The following is a 19,829-nucleotide window of genomic DNA, read 5'->3' on the forward strand; positions in this document are numbered from 1 at the left end:
CTTCATTGACACCCAAGCATCCCATTAATCTTCATTTGTCCCATCATATCCTGCCATTGGTATGGAAATGCCTGCCCATCTCCGGTGTGAACTGACAGTCAGAGACGGTGGTGGCGGAGGGGCGGTAAAAGGGTGCTAAAGGGTGTAAGTGGGGTGCCTATCTGTCCATTTGGCTGCTTCCGCTCCCCATGTATGTCATAGGTTCCTCATTCAAATGACTTGAACCTTACTAAGCAACCACAACCACACACACATTAACACACACACACACATACTCAGTAGGGGTGCGGGCAGGAGGAGGTAATCTGATTTCTCAGCTGCCTGGGAGACCACTTCCTGAGAAGGAGGCCAGCTTGTGGAAGAACGCCTGGGGTTTCCCATCTGTCCACCCAGGGGCTTGACCCCCTACCTACTGTTAATAGAGTTCCTTACTCTCTCTCTCTCTCTCTCCCCCTCTCTCTCTCTCTCTCTCTCTCTCTCTCTCTCTCTCTCTCTCTGTCTCTCTAAGATGCACACACATGCAAACACACTCAGGCTGTTTCTTAGCCGCCACACCACTAATGGAGTTTGAAATGAGACAGCAACCAGTTGCAGAAGCGGAGGAAGTTGCTGTCATTCCTCCACCACAGCGATGGATCAATTCTCCACAAGTGGGCCAGAAATGGAGTGGGGGAAGGAGTGTTAGGGGAGGAGGGTTACCCAAAATTAGTATGTGAAGGATTTCTCTGAGGAGTATCATAAAGTGTTGATGGATTTGCAGAGGGCAGTTACCAGTATACATGAAACAACTGCAGATGTGCAAATCTTTCTTTTTTGACTTGTTTGGGATATGAGATTTTTGTGTTTTAAATAAATTTAGGATAAAAAACATATGCTTGCGTGGGACAGTAGGGAGCGAATAGTAATGGGAAATGCAAGGAGAGGGATATAGAAGAAAAAGTTTTTGTGGTCCCAGAAATGGGAAAAAGTTTAGTATTCACAAACATTTTAAAAATAAAATCTAATTATAGCTGATGGTAAAGTACGAGCTTATCATCTTAGTTTATCATTTATTTTGTGATGTTTGACCTGGAATTATTTGAATGATAGTAAAACACAGTAAGTATTCATTATGATGGTGTGGACCACAATGGAGTCAAGTCTTTATTGTCTCAGTCTTGACCACTTCTGTAGTTGAGTGTCATTGAGGACCCTCATTTCATAATGTCAGGTGAACTAAACCAAACTAAATACATTGGACAAGGATTTTAGTGCAAAACATTCAATTCAAGAAAAAATGTATCTTCAAAGTGTTATGCTTTAGTTTGCAGATTTGCAAATATGTGATCATTAATCTATAAACCTTTGGATGTCCTCGGAAAGACTCTAATCAGCAATGTTCTTACCAGAGTTGTTTTATATCTGAGTTGGTAAGCAACGTGTTATCATTACCAATCATCATCAGTGACAAAAAAAAAAAAAAACATAGTTTGAAAAGTACCAGAATATTATTACTACTTAATTTCTTATAATATAATATAGTTATAGGTGCTGGTAATGTGTTTGTTTTAATGCTGGATCTCTTATTTTACAACAAACACTTCCTCACAGCATCAGAGATACAAAAGTATTCCTTTAAGTTTAAAGATGAAGATCCAAAGATGAAAAAAATAAAAATGGAAGAAAGACAGACACAGACGCACAAGCAGGAGCTTAAGGAGCACCGCGACATTCTACTTTTCCTGTGTCCTTTTTGACAAGGCACAGGCTCCTTCTTTGATCAGCACTCAGGAAATTTCATTAGGACGGAGATGGGTGGATAAGAGACCAAAGAAAGCTTTTGTGGATAGGAAGAGGAAGAGAAGGAGATAAAAAGGGTAGAAAAATAGAGAACGGAGGGGGTGACGAGTAAAAAGAAGGATAGTAGTTAGATCTCTCTTCTGTCAAATTGTCATGGAGGGGAAGAAGAAAGAAAGAAAGAAAAAGAAAGAAAGAAGAGACAGATGTGAAACTGAATCAGAGGTGAAATTGTTTCTGTTGTAGTTGTTCACTGGTTTAGCTCAAGCTTAATGAATCACACGCTCACGACCTGCAGCTAGAACCAGAACATCAGATGATGTGAAATGTTCATGAAATTAAATTTGACACAGTGAAAAACAGGTAAAGTGTTTCATTTTCTAAAGCTACTTGCTCCCAATACTGATGTAGAGTGCTGCTTCTTTTTACAAATAAATCTCTGTAGAGCTGCAGTGATTAGTCAACTGATTCATTAGTTAATTGATAGAAATTGAATTGCAATTATTTCAATCAATCAAATCAAATATTCATTTCAGTTATATATTAGGAAGAAGAATGCCAAATGTTTGCTGGTAGCAAAACAAAAAACAAAACAAAAAACAGACTTTTGAAGACCATATGCTGTAAGAAATTAGAACAGGCATTTTTGATTAAAATTGTGTAGACAATAGAATAGAATAGATTAGAATAGTCTTTATGGTCATTATATGATGTATAATGACATTTTCGAAGGCATCTCTGCAGTATGTTCGGTTAAGAATTCGGAAACAAAAAAATTATAAATAGCATATAAAAGAATGAAGAATAAATAAAAAGCAGCAATTCAATAAACAAAATGAAAATCGAGAAAATAATCAATAATCGACAATAAAATACTCGGTAGTTGCAGCCCTGAATACTTGGCTGAGTGCATACACCACCTTGCAGAGCGTACTAACCAGATAACAGCAAACGTTTTGACTAACCACTCTGTGATTAATATTATTTTGTCACAGCTGCATAATGTGTCTGTGACATTAGTCCTATTAACTAGCCAAATCAAAGCTGGTTAAAATGGCTGTACCACAGACATGGAAATTCTGCTTATGTTACCTGAATGTTTTGTACATTGTTCTTAATAAAAAAAGATGAATGAGAGATAACAATGTTAATGTGAGTCATGTTAGCATCAAAGCTTAGCTAATTGGGATGTTTTGCCAACTGGGAACCTGACCCAAAATGGAACCGGCTGTTGTAAACCATCGCTTGTTTAGAGGTTGCAAATACAGCAAGAAAGATACCAACTGTTATATTTTAAGTATTTTTACCTTTGCTGGTATTCTTGATACAAATATAACTCATCTACAGGGTACAGTTTGTGCTCAAGTATATGTCTTCAAATATAAAATAGTCATATCTTTATACCTATAAACCATCAATCTTTTGATGTTATTTCCTTTTCCTTTGCAGTCCTGATGAACCACACATCTGGTCTCTTGGAAGAGGAAATAAATCTTTTGGTGCATTTCAGCCAAACAAAATAACTAAACGAGTATGAGCTCCGAACGTGTTTAATACAAACGCAACCGATACCAAACAAGTTGTAAAAATGTGCAATTATCTGATCCCACTGCACCAAAAACAAAGCAGTGACAGCATCTAAAGAGAGAGAGTGGAGAGAGACAGACCGGAGCAAGCCACCTTTAACCTTATCAATCATGTAGAACAGAGGAAGTGAGGGAGAGGAGGAGACACGGTAGACACACAGACAACATCTCCTCAACCTTATCAATCATGGACCAAAGAAGAGGAAGGAGAGATAAAGACAGAGAGCTGGCGTCTGTTTACCTTATCGATCATGTCGGGCCGGTTGGTGGCGGCCAACACAGTGACGTCCCGGAGCTGCTCGATGCCGTCCATCTCTGTCAGGAGCTGAGCCAGGACCCGGTCGCCTACGCCGCCAGATCCTGAGGAGCTGAAGGAGTGGATGGAAACATAAGATAGATGAGTGCAAGAGAAGGAAAAAAGAGAGTTGAGATTGATGTATGGATGGACAACCAAAAGAAAGTTGGAATGACAGAGAGGGAAATGGATGTGGAAGAGGGAGACAAAGAAAAATATTGAAATGTGACATGATGGATTACAGAGATATGGTGGATGGATGGGTGGAAGGACAGCATGGACGGTAAATAAATGAGGTGAACAAGAGCAGAAAGAAATGAAGAGGTGAAGGAAATAAATGGATGAATAACTGAGGAAAAAGATAGAGAAAAAGAGGATGAATGTGTGACGGATGAATCAGCGGATGGATTATACAAACAGCATTACATAACTTCCTGAAAACAAGGAGTTAAGAATAACAAATTGTTCAGTTCTGAAGTACTTATAAGGAACTTTTAAATGGTTTTATTGACACTGTTAACAGGTTTTATTAGCTTAATTATTCTTCTTCAAAAACGCTTTGGCAGCAAAAGTAAGCTATCCCGCCAATGACGTCCGACAGCACTGAACTCAAACAAAAGCAGGAGAAAATAGGTCATCCCTCTCAAATACAGAAGCCCTCCATTAGGAAATGTTAACAAATGTGTCATCGTGTTTTGACTTGAACAAACGCAGTTTGGTTAATCTGGCAAAGCTTGTAAATGCAGGTTTAATTAAAATCAGACGAGTGTTTGATATTGTATGTGCACTATGGATCATTAAAGTCATAAATCTTAAGAATTTAATTTAAATCGAACCCAATGTATAAACCTAAACCAGATATTCACATGTACTTGCTGGGGTGAGTTATATAAAAGCTATTGCAATTCAGCAGTGCAACATGTGGAAAACAGCAGTATTGCTGTGTCAGAGGAAGCTACTGACTGTCTTCGTTAGTCTTTGTTATCTAAAAAAGTGGATCACTTTTATCCCACACTTACTTTATGGTCGATACACGTGTTATTTCAGTGTACTAGTCAGTAACCACAAGTGTTGCCAAAAAGAACCAAAATCTTAAGAGTTTATATGCAAGGTAAAGGTCAGAAAAAGAAGAAATGCCCCTATTTGGTCAGATATTAACAAAATAAATCAGTCCCTTCCACTATTGCCAATGGTAAAAGGAGTTAACAATAAAAGTTAGAAAAGAGATACCATGATTGTGCAATAAAAGGGTCAGGGCTAGATTAAAGATTAATATGATTCTATATTTAGTCAAAATAATAATAATCATAATAATAAATCTGGTGAAAGTTTTAAACAGTTCATAAATACTGGGAACGGGGCAAATGTTAGTCAAAAAAGATTTAAATAGTGCATTTAATAGGGACTATTTTCAGCTGCGGATTAATTCACATTTAATGCTCCAGCAAGAAGGTGACTCAAGTTAAGCCACAGAGCCCTTGTTGGTTATAATGAAGTGCTATTACAGCCAATGCAGCGGTGTGGCTTATTGATATGTATTTAATAGTTTTTGGTCAATAACAGAACTTTGTGGCACAGAAGAAGAAGATATGCCAGGATTGGGCTCCACAGATACAATTTATATTTAGTTTTGGTTTCAAGGAATTTGCTAACAGTAATTAAAATCGAGAATATCGGCAGGCTTATCCTTTAAGAAACCCATCGCTGTATTAGACACTGCATTACAAGGTGGTTATTTTCCACAGCGCAGTGCAGACAGCCACCCTTCCCAGCTCAAACACACACAGTCTCTGTTGACAGGGCCAGCGGAAGTGCCAGACGTCATTAGCAGAGACAAGGCCGCAGAGGAACACAAAGGAGCTCTGTCACTGAGATATGAAGGGAGAGAGAACGAGAGAAAGAGAGAGAGAGAGAGAGAGAGAGAGAGAGAGAGAGAGAGAGAGAGAATGAGAGAGAGAGAGAGAAAAAAAAAAACTTTGAGTGAGGAGAGACAGCAGGAGGATGGGATGGAGGGAAGGAAGGATTAGTAAAAGAGGGAGAGCAGAGAGGACGAAAAAGGGTATGAGCGACAGAATGATGAGGTGAAAGAATAGGATGTGGAGATAGAGAGAAAAAATAAAGGTGGTGACAGGAATTGGGGTGAGAGGGAGTGCGTGAATGAGCAATAGAGTGAAGGATGAAAGGGGGAAAGAGGATGTGAGAGAAATACTATAGTAAAAAGGGGGAAGAAAGAAAATGGGGAAATAGGGGTTGAGTGAAAAAGAAAAGGGGGGCCATCCATTAAAACACATTTCACTCACTTCAGTCATGAACCTTCATTTTTCTAACTACATTCCTTTTTTTCTACGTTTTCTATCAAGTCTGCCGTGAGTTTATTTTCAATTCAGTCTATCTTGATTTTTTCTTTTCTCGTCTGTCAATCTTTGCCTCCATCTAATGTTCTTCGTCTGTTTTTATCTCCCCTATTTCGCCTCTCTTCCTGTCTTCTTCGTTTCATTCCACTAGTTTGGACTCGTGGCAGGTAGGCTGACAGATTTACAGGTGCTTCTCATCTCCTGCCCTGAAAGAGGGGGGCGGGGGGGGAGCACACACACACGCATACGGTGTGTGGCGGAGGCTGTCTGGTTGTGTCAACAGTTTTGAATTTTTGCCGACGTGCATGAGCCACTTCATTGATTAAACATGGCAGGAAGTGAAGACCAATAAATAACCTCTATAGATTAGAGCTAAGTGCATTTTTAAAATGGCAAGTGGCTTTGAGGCGCTGGTCCAGCCTCACGTCCGTCCTGCGAGCTGACAAAATCTCGCGCCGCACTGCATTATTATGAATGTTGGCTGCAGCTGGGCTGGAACGACAGAGTCAGCTCTTACTGAGTACATTTCCAAAATTGAGTATTCAAGTTAAGCAAGGGGACGCTCAATCATACTGTGAAAGATTAAAGACATTTCTGAAACAAAAGTAAGAATGATTATGAACTCCCAAAAGAATTCCAAAGCCAAAGATCTGTATGGACTGGACACAGTGTTCCTGAAAATGTTTAATGGATGTTTGTCTGGTCCATTAATAAATGCTATCAACAGATCCATTAATGAAGGGGTCTTTGCAAGAGCATGGAAGACAGCTATAATAAGGTCTACTTACGAAACCCACGGTCACTCAGAAGTATGCAATTACAGGCCAATTAGCACAGTGCCGATTGTGTCGAAGTTAATTTAAAGATATGTAGCAGAACAACCTTAACAACAGCTCTTTCAGACTGCGTCCCATGCAGTTTGGTATGAGAGCTAGAAATTCAATGAAAACTGCTAACTGCTTTCTCTTGGAGAATCTCTCTCATTTCCATATCATCTGGAGAATATAAAATCTAAACTAGATGAGGGGGTGATTTGTTGGGGTCATATTCTTTGATCTAAAGAAAGCTTTTGACACTGTGGATCATGTTTTACTACTGACAAAGCTTTCAATGTCAAACTTCTCCACTAATGCTATGAAGTGGATGCAGTCCCATCTGGAAGACAGAGCACAGAGGGTCAAGATAAATGGTGAGCTGTCATCAGCCCTTAGTAGTGATATCGGTGTACCACAGGGATCAATTTGGGGCCCCGTGTTGTTTAATCCTCACATAAATGATCTTCCCACAGTATGCAATGAGTCTGAGATCCAAATGCACGCAGATGATACTGTCATTTATGTACATGCAAACAGCAAGCTGCAGGTAAGCTCTCAGTAGTGATAGCTCATGTCACACAGTGGCTTAATAACTCATGTCTTCACTTAACATAAAGGAAACAGTTTGTATGTTCTTCACTAAGAAATCAAGAGACAATATCACATAATGTTTATGTTGCAGGAGAAGAGCTGACAGTGATGTCTGATTTCATATATCTTTGTGTAAGAATTACATTTAAAACACAAATTAAAATGGAAACATTGTCAAACACTCAAACCAAGACACACTAGGTCTGTGGCAAGAGGGGACTGTATAATACCTATGAGAAGGACTGCGACACATATTAATGGTTATAAGACAATCAAGTTTGTGATTATACTCTACAGTACAGTATTGATGTTTCTGTTTTAATGCATTTTATGTCTTTTGTAGCTGTCTTTACATCAGCCCAGGGACTGCAGTTAAAATATTACCCAAGGTGGCTACACTGGCACATTTACAGTGATGTCTATTAATGTGCACTGTCCCTGTAGGTTTAAATTGTATAAATAAAGTAAAGCTAAGGAAATATGTCAGCTGCTATAGAGTCAAGACTACACTGAACATTAAAGTACAAAAAAATGTGCTCCATGTTCCTTCAAAAACATTTTAGAAAAATATCCGGCCTGGCTTGGCTTATGAGGCTTAATAGTGAAAAAGATTTAATGAGATAGACGGGGAGAGAAATAGCCGCCCAAATAAATATGGTTTAAGATTCCAAAAAGAACACCAAAACACCCTATCTATCAAACTGAGGAAATGGAACTGAGGCCAGGTATTAAAAAAAAGTTGCTGCTGGATGGTGTGAGTCACTTGGTTTAAGAGCAATTGGATGCAATTTGATTCTTTAATTTAGAGAGTTCATTCAATAGTATTTTTCTTTCTCTCGAATAGGAAAAGACAATTTGATTCAGCTCACATTATTACGAAATAATGTGCTAAAAAAAGAGGGGAAAGTTCACGATTAGGTGATCATTTTTGTAAGTTTGTCCCCGAATTAAAGTTGCTTTTCGCATTACACACTGTCATTTAATGATCAAGGAAAGTTTAACAAATCCAAAGGTCCAAAATGTGTTTAATGTTCTCCACTGTGTTGAATTTGAAGCATCAGACCAAAGGCCAACAGTGAAATGCTTACAAGGCCAGCCCAATGGCCTTTCTGTGCTCCTTCCTACAACATTTAGTTTCATCAACGGGTTTACCAGGAAACATGCTGCATATTTGGCCTTCCCCATCTGCCGTGGAAGGGCACAATGAAGTGTTTGTGCGCCTCCGGTCTATGTCCTCTGTCCGCCCCCCCGTCCTCTTTCCTTTAAGCCACAGATGTTCCCAGTGCCATCCCACTAAAGCGCCTCCGGACAAGACTGTGCTCTGTGTTCGCTGGTAGCAAAAAAAGCCGCAAAAGTCCAAGAGGACACCATGGGAACCGAGTGGTCAGCTTTGATAGTGCAGTCATGCAGACTTTTTGGCATGTTTGCACCGTCCATTCATAAGTGAATCTTTGTGAGGCATGCTGGGACACCATCTAGGGGCAGTAAATTAAAGCAGGCCGCAGCAATGACTATGCATTTGTCATCACTGGACAATGAATGACCACATAGCTGAAAATAGGACAGTAAGCATAGGACAGTAGCAATGGTGAACAGTGAACAATTACCCACACGTGAGGAAATACATATTGCCTCATGTGGGCAGTAACCCTTTAATTGTGCAGTGTCCCAGCATCTATTTTTATTTCTAAGTGTAGCCTTCTTTCAATGCCATTAAGAAGAGTAACACACTGTACCTTCCTCTCTCACTGGCGAGAGCGTCAATCTCATCAAAGAAGACGATGGCGGGAGAGACGGCCCTCGCCTTCCGAAACACCTGCAAGCAGCGTCAGCAACAATGGACGAGAGGAAAACAGGACAAATCTTAAGCGGTGTGCGATGAATCGTTGTCAGCTGGCAGAGTGCACAAACATACACAGGAAATACAGCACTTGTTAATGTCGTAAATTCCATCTCAGCTCATCTGTTCATTACGTAAACAACTAAAAATAGGCAGAGAACAACCACCATTTTCTGTTGGGTAGGGAGGAAGTGCTCTTGAAAAGAATGTCAGCTTGTATAGATTTCCATTAAGATAATTACAATAATAATAAATCCCTTTAAACTATTCATTGTTATAAACAGCTATGGGAAGTTTAATGCACATACCTCTCTCACGGCTCTTTCAGACTCTCCAACATACTTGTTCAGTAATTCTGGCCCCTGTAAAAAATGAAAACGGTATATAAGTTTAAAATGTGGTCTGTAATCTGACATGACGACAACCTGAAATGTTTATGTAGTACGCTTTATTAATTCAAAATCAAGATAAAGTGCAACATGACGTGCAGGGTTGAAAAGGTTACTTTGGAAATGTAATAGGTTACAGATTACTAGTTAGTCTATTTAAAATGTAATAAGTAATGTAACTATTTCAATTACTTAATCAGAGTAATGTAACTTATTACATTTGATTACTTTTTCTAACAAATGTTTTCAGCTGTTAGGGTAAGTTTACCCATTAAGCACCAAAATCTAAGTTCAGGTGTTTTTCATGAATATTGATGATTTATAAGGGAGATCATTTCTTATAAAGCATTGAAAATGTATTCATCAGTTCATGTAAATTTTGGAATATAAAATAAAGACATTTTATGAAAAAAGTGAAAAGTCTGGCATGGGCTTAACTGGTACTGTAACACAATTTAAGCCCATGTCATGATTTATTTACAAAATATTAAAAATATATTGTTTTCCAAGAATCAAAAACATTTATTTTAATTAAATTAAGTAACATAGTTACATGTAGCTAGTTACTCCCCAACACCGATGATGCATGTGTGTAGAATAGTTTCCCAGTACTGTTTCAGTGTTCACAGTCCATTATATACTGGTTTGTGTTTATATTCAACATCTGCGTTTCAGTTGGCAAAGACATTTCTCAGTGCAGTCACTAAAGCAGCCCTGTCCTCTACAGCTGTCCCCGCTATGTCAACAAACTGCAGTACTTCTACTGCTACTAACATTGTTGCTATTACTACTGCTGCTGCTGCTGCAAATCAAATAAATCCAATTGTTAGATGTTATCAGAAGCAAAATCGTAGGTTTGTAACCTAAATGAAGTACCGGATTTAGTTTGTGTACAGCTGTGTTCACTATGAACTTAAAACACTATCACGTGCAAATGTGAAACAGTGTTTCATGAGTGACTGGAATATACCGCCAGCCTCACTAGTTATAATATATAATTTCTGCAATTGTAGCTCTACTACAGGCCTCTCTATACAGGATATACTTCAGACACTTTTGATTTAATCATTATACAGTAGTTGCCAATATTACTGCAGAACAGCTTGTGTTTCACTTGCACTTTGACATCACTAAATATATTTTAACACTTCAAGGGTATTGGCTTCCTTTTTACATGCATAAGTGAAGTAACTGCGAATTGGACTGTGAGCGCTGCCAAAATGCAGGTGACCTCCACTCAGCACTGCTCCTCAACTCTTCCTGTGTAGAGACTGACGGAGAACTGAAGCTGCTGTTGCTGCCCTGCTTATGTGCTGCTTTGACTATGCTGCTTGTATTATAGAAGACTACATGCGCACTAAGCTAGCTAAATTGAGTCCATACTGAAACAGTTTTAACTAACTTTTCAATAGTTCTCTCCAGAGTAGATGAATCTGAAAATGCATGTTGGTGTAGAGAGGAAAATGTAAGCTTTTCAAAAATGATGAAGTATCTCTCTGACTTTCTCTGCGACTATTCTTTGTAAACGTTAATGTAGTTAATGACACAATACAGGTCAGTATTGTGTATTCATGCTTATGGTATCTGCTGACCCAAACAGGAAAAAGAGATTTTGCACTTCCTGTAGTTTGGGATGTTTGTGGATCAAAAACTGGAAACATCCACCTGAAAGTGCAACTTTGGATGCACATCATTTTCACAGGTATACTGATTCTTTCAAATTAGCCACCTAGCATGGTTGTAGTGTTCTACTACAAATATTGCCATAAACACCTACCACTCCACCACTACTTGCACAACTAGTTCTCTCCAATTACTAGGGTCGTCTTCTAACTTTCCAGACCTTTCTTCCCCTCTTCTTCTCCCTCGCTCAGAAGCAGATAAACATCCACTCAGCCCTCAAAAGAACTTCCTCCCTCTGCAATCCACCCTTTCAACACCTCTGGGCTGACGGAGGAGACGACACTTAACTCCCAGCCCTTTTGTCTCCCGCAGTAAGTGTGGAGGTTGACTCATTAATCCCAGGTTCCTCTCTATGGCAGAGCCAAGGGCCGGACATGGTGAGTTTAAAACCACTGACACTGTAGAGATACGAGCTGTGTATGTGTGTGTGTGTGTTTGTGTGCACGTATGCATCTGCGGATGTGAGTGTGTCTGAGTGGCTGCAGTGGGAGGAAACTGAAATTGACAAGATGATAATAGGGCTTTTTCACACAGAGGAAACAGGCTGAGCCTTAAAGTATCCACATTTAAATCTGGATAACGTATCTATGTCAAAGCAACCGCTGCACTGGAAAAACCTGATACTGTTATTGCAGATGCTGGAGAGCAGGCTTTCAGCAGGAGGGACAGGATGTTTTTTAACCTTTTCATTGAGCAGATACTCTTCCTGATGACTTAAAAACTGCTGCGTGAGATTACAGTACAACTCTTTTGTGTCACCTTTGTAAAAAGTGAAATCTAATACAGCCAGTGTACATGCATCTGTGAAATGTAAGGTCTTCTCAGGACCTGATTGAAAATGTGATGATGCTTCAAAAGGAGCTCATCCTGTTAATGATAAAATGTGTTAATCTAATTGTCGTTCGTATTAAGACTTCACCATATAGGATTAAATACAGCTGCATTCAATTTATTTCCCAAGGAATTTAGAAATTGATGGTTAATCAAAAGTTGATCTGCACGAGAATAAAGTGGAGATGTAATTGGAGGCTGAAGAACCTTTGACCCTGTGCATCTAACCCCATTATAAAGCTAAATAAGAACAAAAAGTAGGCTTGAAAGTCACACAGACATTTCCCGCTGGCTTAATGAAGCCAGTTGAGAGCTTCTGTCGCAGCGTTCTGTCTCACATGGCAACAGCTTTGAAAATATTCACCGATCGACAATTCAACGAGATGATCAATCAATCTCCGTCGGCCGGTTTTCGACGGGCGGAGGCGAGGGTGACAGTGGGGGGGTGGCGGAGAGGATGGGGTGATGAATGAGAGGGGACAAACAAAGGGTCAAGGGTCAGACAAGGAAGCTCTCTGCAGAGGAAGTCGGGCAGTGAGACCGCCCCCTCGGGTCATCGGGGAAACATATCCGCTCGCACTCTGACACATCGGATACACTGCGTGGGTGATGTGAGTGATTTTAATTTGGTTTTGATATGTGTTAACATGCTAAATAGTTATTAAACTCTTCAAACCCACTGACACATCAATTAGCCAGCTGTTACACAGAGGTGTTTCCAAAGATACTACATTTATCCTGCTAACTTTCTTTTGGTCACATGGTTATTGATTATGTGAGTTAAAACTTGAGCTAAAACAGCCTTAACAGTGAGATGAGATTGAATCAGTCAGATCATCAATGATGAAGATGATGGCATCACTTCAGAAAACTTACTTACAGAATGTTCGCAATCAGTGAACCTAAAAAATATAAGTAAGTTGAAGTCTTATCTTGTTTAGTTGAGGGAGGTTTTGGAACAGCTCCATTTGCTCATTTTTTTCAGTCTCATGTAGTTTTTGGCAGATCACTCAACCAGAGTATGATATGAACAGGCACAGCTGTAATGCATTATTTGATCATATTTATTTATCAAAGTTGGGAAGAAAACAACCTTGTTTCCAGATATTTCTTTGATTTGAACTCATCCTCTACTACAACCCATAAAAAATGAATTATTTTTAAAATCGTGTCTAGACAAAGAAAACAAAAGATGCCACTCTGAAAAAAAATTGGGATTATGAGTCAATGAAAACTCACTTTGACAGCAAGGAAGTTGAGCCCACTTTCATTGGCGAGGGCCTTGGCTATCATGGTTTTAGAGCAGCCTGGGGGTCCGTAGAGCAGGACTCCTTTAGGTGGCTGGATCCCCATGCGTGTGAAGGCCTCGGGGTGCCTGAGAGGCCACTCCACAGCCTGCTTCAGTTTCAGCTTCACTTCCTCCATCCCGCCTACGTCTGACCAGCGGACCTGGAAGGATGGATGAGAATAAAATCAGGAGACTGAGAGCTATGTTTTTTAATAAGCGAAAGAACAGAAATCTTTTATTTTTCTTCTCTCTCTTTACAATTACATTACCGTACTGGTCAAAATATAAGATATGAAAGACAGATTCCCTCTAAAGACCCTTTGATCTTCCTTTTTCCCACCAATACTGAGTCAATTCAATATCTCATAAACCTCAGTATTTCATTTAACATACAGGAAGTGTTTGCCACACAGAATACATTAATTTAACCAAAATGGGCTTCTTATGGCCAATTTAACTCCAGTTATGTTTGACTGAAGCTGCTGATCACAATTTTTTTGTCTTAATATTCAATATATATTGGAATTTGATTGTTTTTTCATGCATGAGTAATGACACGTATTCAGTATTTATGAGACAGCACTTTGACTTTCATGTATATAGACAGACTGGCTAAGAATAATAATATAAAAGTAAAGGATGAAGGAAGAAGCACAAGGGAAAAAAAGTAACAGTGAGGAATTAAATTAAAAGAACTGGAAGTAGTAGAGGAAGTGGAAGATGATTTAGTTGTACAAGAAGGAAAATAAGTCGTAAATCAAATTGATTTAAACTGCGTCAAGCTCGGTGTTATTCATCAATCAAACAATAACATGCAATGAAACAAGCTGCATCATATGTATTACTCTAGAGAGATGGACAACAGTTGAGTGGCCAAAATCTAATAAATGGTCAACACGGGTCCACTCTAGTTCCTCTGAAGTTTCATACAGCTCTAAGCTGTGGCAGCTCAAATGCAAAACGCATCGCCAACAATAAATGCAACAGACCAAACAACCTCTGATTGCATGCTGATGTCACGGATGTTCTCATGTAACCTACACAGAAGACCTTTTTAACTTTCTGAAAGTTTTTGAGTAAATTTGCGAAGAACTGCGTGTTCTTCCAGACTAATGACAAGAGCTGTGGGGGGAGAGAGAGAGCAGAATGAAATATAAAAGCATATTTGGAAGGGGATGGAGGAACGGAGGGGCTCGGGTTGAATCAGGAGACTCTGGATGAAATGAACAACAACAGAGGGAGTCGCCCAACAGCTGTCTGTCTGACAGATGGAAGGAGAGAGAGAGGGAGGGAGTCCGGCAGTGAACAACCGGAGGAGATAAAGCAGATAAGAAAGGAAAAAACCCTCATCCAAAACCTTTCAAACCTCACTCTCATCCTCCCTGACTCTTTCTTCATTACCCATCCTTTCTTCCCTCCCTTCCGTACTTTTTTCAGCTCCGTTCCAATCAAACCCTTCTTTCTCCTCCTCTGCATCTCCCCATCTTTCTTTCTTTTTTCCTGCACGGCATCTCTATCTTTTTTTTTGTTAATCTACCTTCTGACCTTTTCTTTCACCCTGTCTTTCTGTTTCTTGTCTGTGCTATCTCTATCTACTTCACTTTTCTTTCTTCTCTCACTTGGCCCTTCTGTTGAGTATATTTACATGGACACAAGAAGCCAGACAACTGACAAACTGGGAATCAGGTTGCACAGGAAATCAGACCATCATGCCTTTGCATGCATTGCAGTAATCTGGTCATTGTAAAATCTGTATTTAAAGTTCATGCAGAAGTCATATAGAGGCCAGTTAAGATGTTGAATCTGACTAATATACAGTAGATGTACAGATATGGTTGCAATAATGATTATTTTTTATTATGAATTCTACCATCTGACTGCAATGAAAAATGCTCCTCACAATCTGCTACAGCACAAAGTGATGCCACTGAATGTCTTGTTTTTATTCCAATCATCAGTCTATAACCCAAAACTATTAAATGTACTAAAAAAATGCAAATTCTCACATTTGAGAACAAAGAACCATCAAAAGTAGTTGGCAATTTGATTTCTTTCAATCCACGAATTGTTTAATTGAATGATTGTTGCAGCTCTACTTACAGATTCTACTTAGTGTTAGTTTCTGTTTTATTGAATTTCAGATTAAATCATTTTCAGTATTAAAATGCATCATTGCACGTAATGATCTTCACTTTCATTCCACCGCTCTGCTGTCACATTGGTACTTTCCCTGTCTGATTAGACGCCTGGTTGCATGCAGACATCACCTTTATGCAGGACAAATCTAGCTGTGGTTCAACAACTAATTCATATCTATTATATCATTATATTATTAATAATACAAGTTTGTTTAAAGTCAAACATTTGTTGGTTGGAGCATCTCAATTTAGCTGTTTTTCTCTATTCTGTATGATTGTCAGTTGAATATATTTTGGTTTGTGTTGAAGACGTTACCTTGGGCCCTGGGAACTTTGTGAGTGGGCAACTTTTTTCTGATATTTTTTAGACTAAATGATGATAATTGTAATAAAAATAATCCTTTATTTCAGACTTAATCAGATTACTGCATAGAGCAAACAGCAACCTGGTTACTTACGGTAATTACAAGTAAAGATAGTGTTCATCTAACTTCTTTTACCCCCATGTTTTTGTTTGTTACATATCTTATCTCTACTTCACTGCCTTACTTACCTCTCTCACTTTGCCCTTTCACTATCGCACCATCTCTTGCTCTCTCCCTTAAATACTGCTCCTCGTCTCTCTCTCTCTATCTCTCTTCCCCTCTTCTTGACTTCCTTCTCTCTCTCTCTCTCTCTCTCTCTCTCTCTCTCTCTCTCTCTCTCTCTCTCTCTCTCTCTCTCTCTCTCTCTCTCTCATGCTCACCCCCCCCCCCTTCCCCTCTCTCTCTCTCTCTCTTATGCTCACCACCCCCCCCCCATTCCCCTCCCGCTGCTCTCCATTCAGAGGTAACACATCCCAGGCCACCGGCGCCGTCTCCGGGGAACGAAGCACCTAATGGAAACCTGGCGTCTGGCCACATACTGTAAATACCGAACAATTTATGGACAGCGCCGAGCGAGAGAGAGGAAAGGGCGGATGGAGGGGAGATGGGACGGAGGGAGAAGAGAGAGAGAAAAGAGAGAGGAGTGTTGCAGAGATAGGTTTGAAGCAGGTGAACGAACCAGAACACTCTTTCGGATGGCCAGAGAGGAATGAAATGAAATAAAGAGCAGAGTGAGATAAAAGCAACAGCAAAACAGGCTCACAGAGAGAGAAATGACGAGAACAAGTGACTGAGAGAAAGATGGGTGAAGAGACAGACGGAGAATGAAGAAAAGCAAAGAAGCAGAGAAAGGGTTTGAAACAGAAGTGGTTTAGTGGTTGAAGTTATGGGACAGTGGTATTCATGAGGACAAACTAATCTACGATAAGTTTCACGATATTATATTAAAATAACTTTGGAACCTGATTTAAACTGGTTTTTGGAAGAATACAGGTGCAAATCTTTCACCAGTACATATAATATACAACATGACACAATGAGGGATCAATCTTAACTGTGAACCAATGGGGAAATATAACTAACTAAACTCAATCTGTTGATGAAGGATGTTTCAAAGGGCTGAAGCTCCAGAGAGAGCAAGTAAGTGGACCTTGAGTTGAGGATGGTCTATACATGCTACATCATCAGAAGGTTTTTTATGGTACGTTCATACTTTTAGTGATGTGGTTGCAATATTCAAGGATACTCTATCTGAATCTGAACTTTGCATCTGCACAGCATTGCTTTCACGTGCTCTTTTGTGTTGTACTCTATGATGTCTGCAGTATTAAACCCAGAAGACAAATATTAAAGCAAACAAACTTAATTTAAAAAAGGTTGTAGATCTGCATTCAACTTTTAATCTCAGAAGTTGAAGTTTAATTGGAAGTACCACAAAAAATGTTTTAATTACCATAATTAAAGCTGCATTACTGTAGAATAACATAAAAAATTAAAAATAAGTAGGCTAATTGTTTATTCTTACCGGCTCCAGCTAGTTTCAGGAATCTGCAGGTTGATTTTCACACTGGACTGAAGTCAATTAAAAGTATTGGCAGTCTATAAGGAAGGAAATCTGTATCTTATGTGGATCTTATGTGCTTTGGAAATGGTCACCATTAATATAAAGAATGCATTGTCTGTACTTAACAGGCGATAACATGTAGGACCACTGATAATGGGTTTCTAATGGGTCTAACAGGCCTTGTGTGAAGGTTGACACATGCGATGTGTCAGGTCTACCACACCTTAGTATGTGAACAGTGTTTATGTGATGGTATGTTGGTATGAAGGAGTGGGTGGTAAACACATTTTAATTTGGTATATATGGTAGACAGTATCATATGGAGAGGTTCTAGGTAAACCCCACCCATCAGGCACCGAAAACAAATAAAATCAAACGCTCAGAATGACTTGCAATCTATCCATACTCTCTAAACCAGATTGTGGTTTTGGGGCTTTACAGGCCTCCAGCAACTGAGTTTACCAACAACATCCTGAGACGTGTTAAATCACCTGAAGGCAAATCAATCACTCACCTCTTTCCGGCAAGGAAGCGCATATACAACTCAACACTTCACTCTCTCATCTTCCCCTTGTTTGTTGCATTTGTTTCCAGCAGACTTAATGGAGGCATTGTAAGACATAACAATATAAACTTACATTAATTGCAAGGTGTTTTTTTTTTTCTTTCTTTTTGTCATGAATGAAGCGTCTGTGGAATTAGAAGGCAATGTTTTGACTCACACCTCGCTGCACTGTGTTTTTACCCCCCTTCTTCTTCTTCTTATTCCCTCCCTTCCTTTTTGTACGGGACCCAGTTATTATCTTTTACTGTTGTTTTCTGAACTTTACAAGCGGCCTCTCAGGCTTTGGCCCTTTGATGGGGTTGAAAGGAGGGTGTGGGGGACTTCTCAGACAAAAAAAAAAAAAAACTCAAGAGAGACGAGGAGTAAGTTTAAAAGGAGGAATAAATGGGCTTGTTATACGGCTGCCAAATGAAAATATTAAATCCAGACTGCACGGTGGAAGACGATTATTTTTTTTTTAAAAAGAGAGAGAGATGCTGGGTAAACAAGAAGATGTCAAAAAGAGGAAGAATCTCTTGTCGCAAAATAAACAAAGGATTAAGAAGGAACTTTAAATGTATTTACATGTAAATTGAGAAGCATAATCTTTAAAACTGAAATCTCTAGATACGTGATTTGAGAAGGTTTCCGAGGAACTTGAGGCGTGTATTCATCCGGCACCACTGGAAGTTTCTTATATAAAATGGATTAGAAACAAATGTTTGCACTCATGTGGATATAATCAAGTCCGGGGCTCTGCGGCTGGCCTTTCAGCTGAGCTGCGCTAGGGGGATAAAAAAAAAAAAAAAAATTCCAAACTCAAACTCACTCCTCTCTCTTGTTTCCAGGAACCGGCCGCAAGGACTGAACGTCTCTGGGTGAGCTCAGTGCAGAGTGTAGCAGAGAGAAGAAGGGAGGGAGGGAGAGGAGGGGAGGGGAGGGTGAAGGGATAGGAAGGACGTTTCTTCTTCTTCTTCTTCTTCTCCTCCTCCTCTCGTTCTCTTTTTTTCTTTTTTCTTTTTGGTTGCTGGCAGGAACCGTCAGCGACCCGATCTGCTTTCAATTACCGGTGGAGGATGATGTTAGCCCTCTTCCTGTCCGTTATGTCTTGCACATGCAAACTCCAAAACATCCTGGAGTCTCACCACTGTCCTCTCATCTCTCCTCCCCTCCCCTCCCTCCCTCCCTCCCTTGTTCTCTCTCTTTTTCCCTCCATCCGCTGAAAGCAAAGCAATTCATCTTCATTTCAGTGGAGGGTAAAATAGCCACGGGGTCATTTCCACTCTTTCTCAGCCTGACCCCATCTTTAAAAGTACTGGTGATTCAGTGGTCAGTGGTCCAAAATGTAGTTAAGGGATTTTCAGGATGTGTATTAGAGGAGAAAAGGGAGCTACGGCAGCTTTTAGTTTTTTCCTCGTGGCGACAAGTAGTGATGCTGTTTGGTAATTCGTTCTGCGCTTTAAATGAAGCAAGACTGTATGATGTAAACCAGTCGGCTTACTACCAGGGCCATTGCAAGGTTGAGTGCAACTGAGACATAACTAATGTTGATTACAAACACAGGATCCAATACAGATTGTGTCATTAAAGATGATGCTATAAACCGGGCAGGCATGTGCTGGGAGAGTCTTTGGAGAACATGTGTCTTTTAATGATTCTTCTTTCTTTTTTTTCATGCATGATCTCTCCTTGAGTTTTCATATATCAGTGTTTTTGTGTTGTAAAATGGTCATTTTCTTATCTTTTTCCTCTTAATTGGTTTATCCATTT

General features: G+C 39.6%; 1 protein-coding gene across 2 annotated transcripts in view; it reads right to left on the minus strand.

The window, feature by feature from the left end:
- afg2a (AFG2 AAA ATPase homolog A) overlaps positions 1-19,829 on the minus strand; it is a 294,269-nt gene that overhangs the window by 74,824 nt on the left and 199,616 nt on the right. For both annotated transcript variants that reach the window (XM_062425345.1, XM_062425344.1), the window contains 4 exons: positions 13,400-13,609; positions 9,566-9,619; positions 9,154-9,233; positions 3,604-3,730 (listed from right to left, as the gene is read on the minus strand). In XM_062425345.1, coding sequence (XP_062281329.1) covers positions 3,604-3,730; positions 9,154-9,233; positions 9,566-9,619; positions 13,400-13,609 — 471 coding nt within the window. The remainder of the gene's footprint in view (positions 1-3,603; positions 3,731-9,153; positions 9,234-9,565; positions 9,620-13,399; positions 13,610-19,829) is intronic.

The sequence above is a fragment of the Scomber scombrus genome, chromosome 9, assembly GCF_963691925.1.
Source record: "Scomber scombrus chromosome 9, fScoSco1.1, whole genome shotgun sequence".
Classification (NCBI taxonomy): domain Eukaryota; kingdom Metazoa; phylum Chordata; class Actinopteri; order Scombriformes; family Scombridae; genus Scomber; species Scomber scombrus.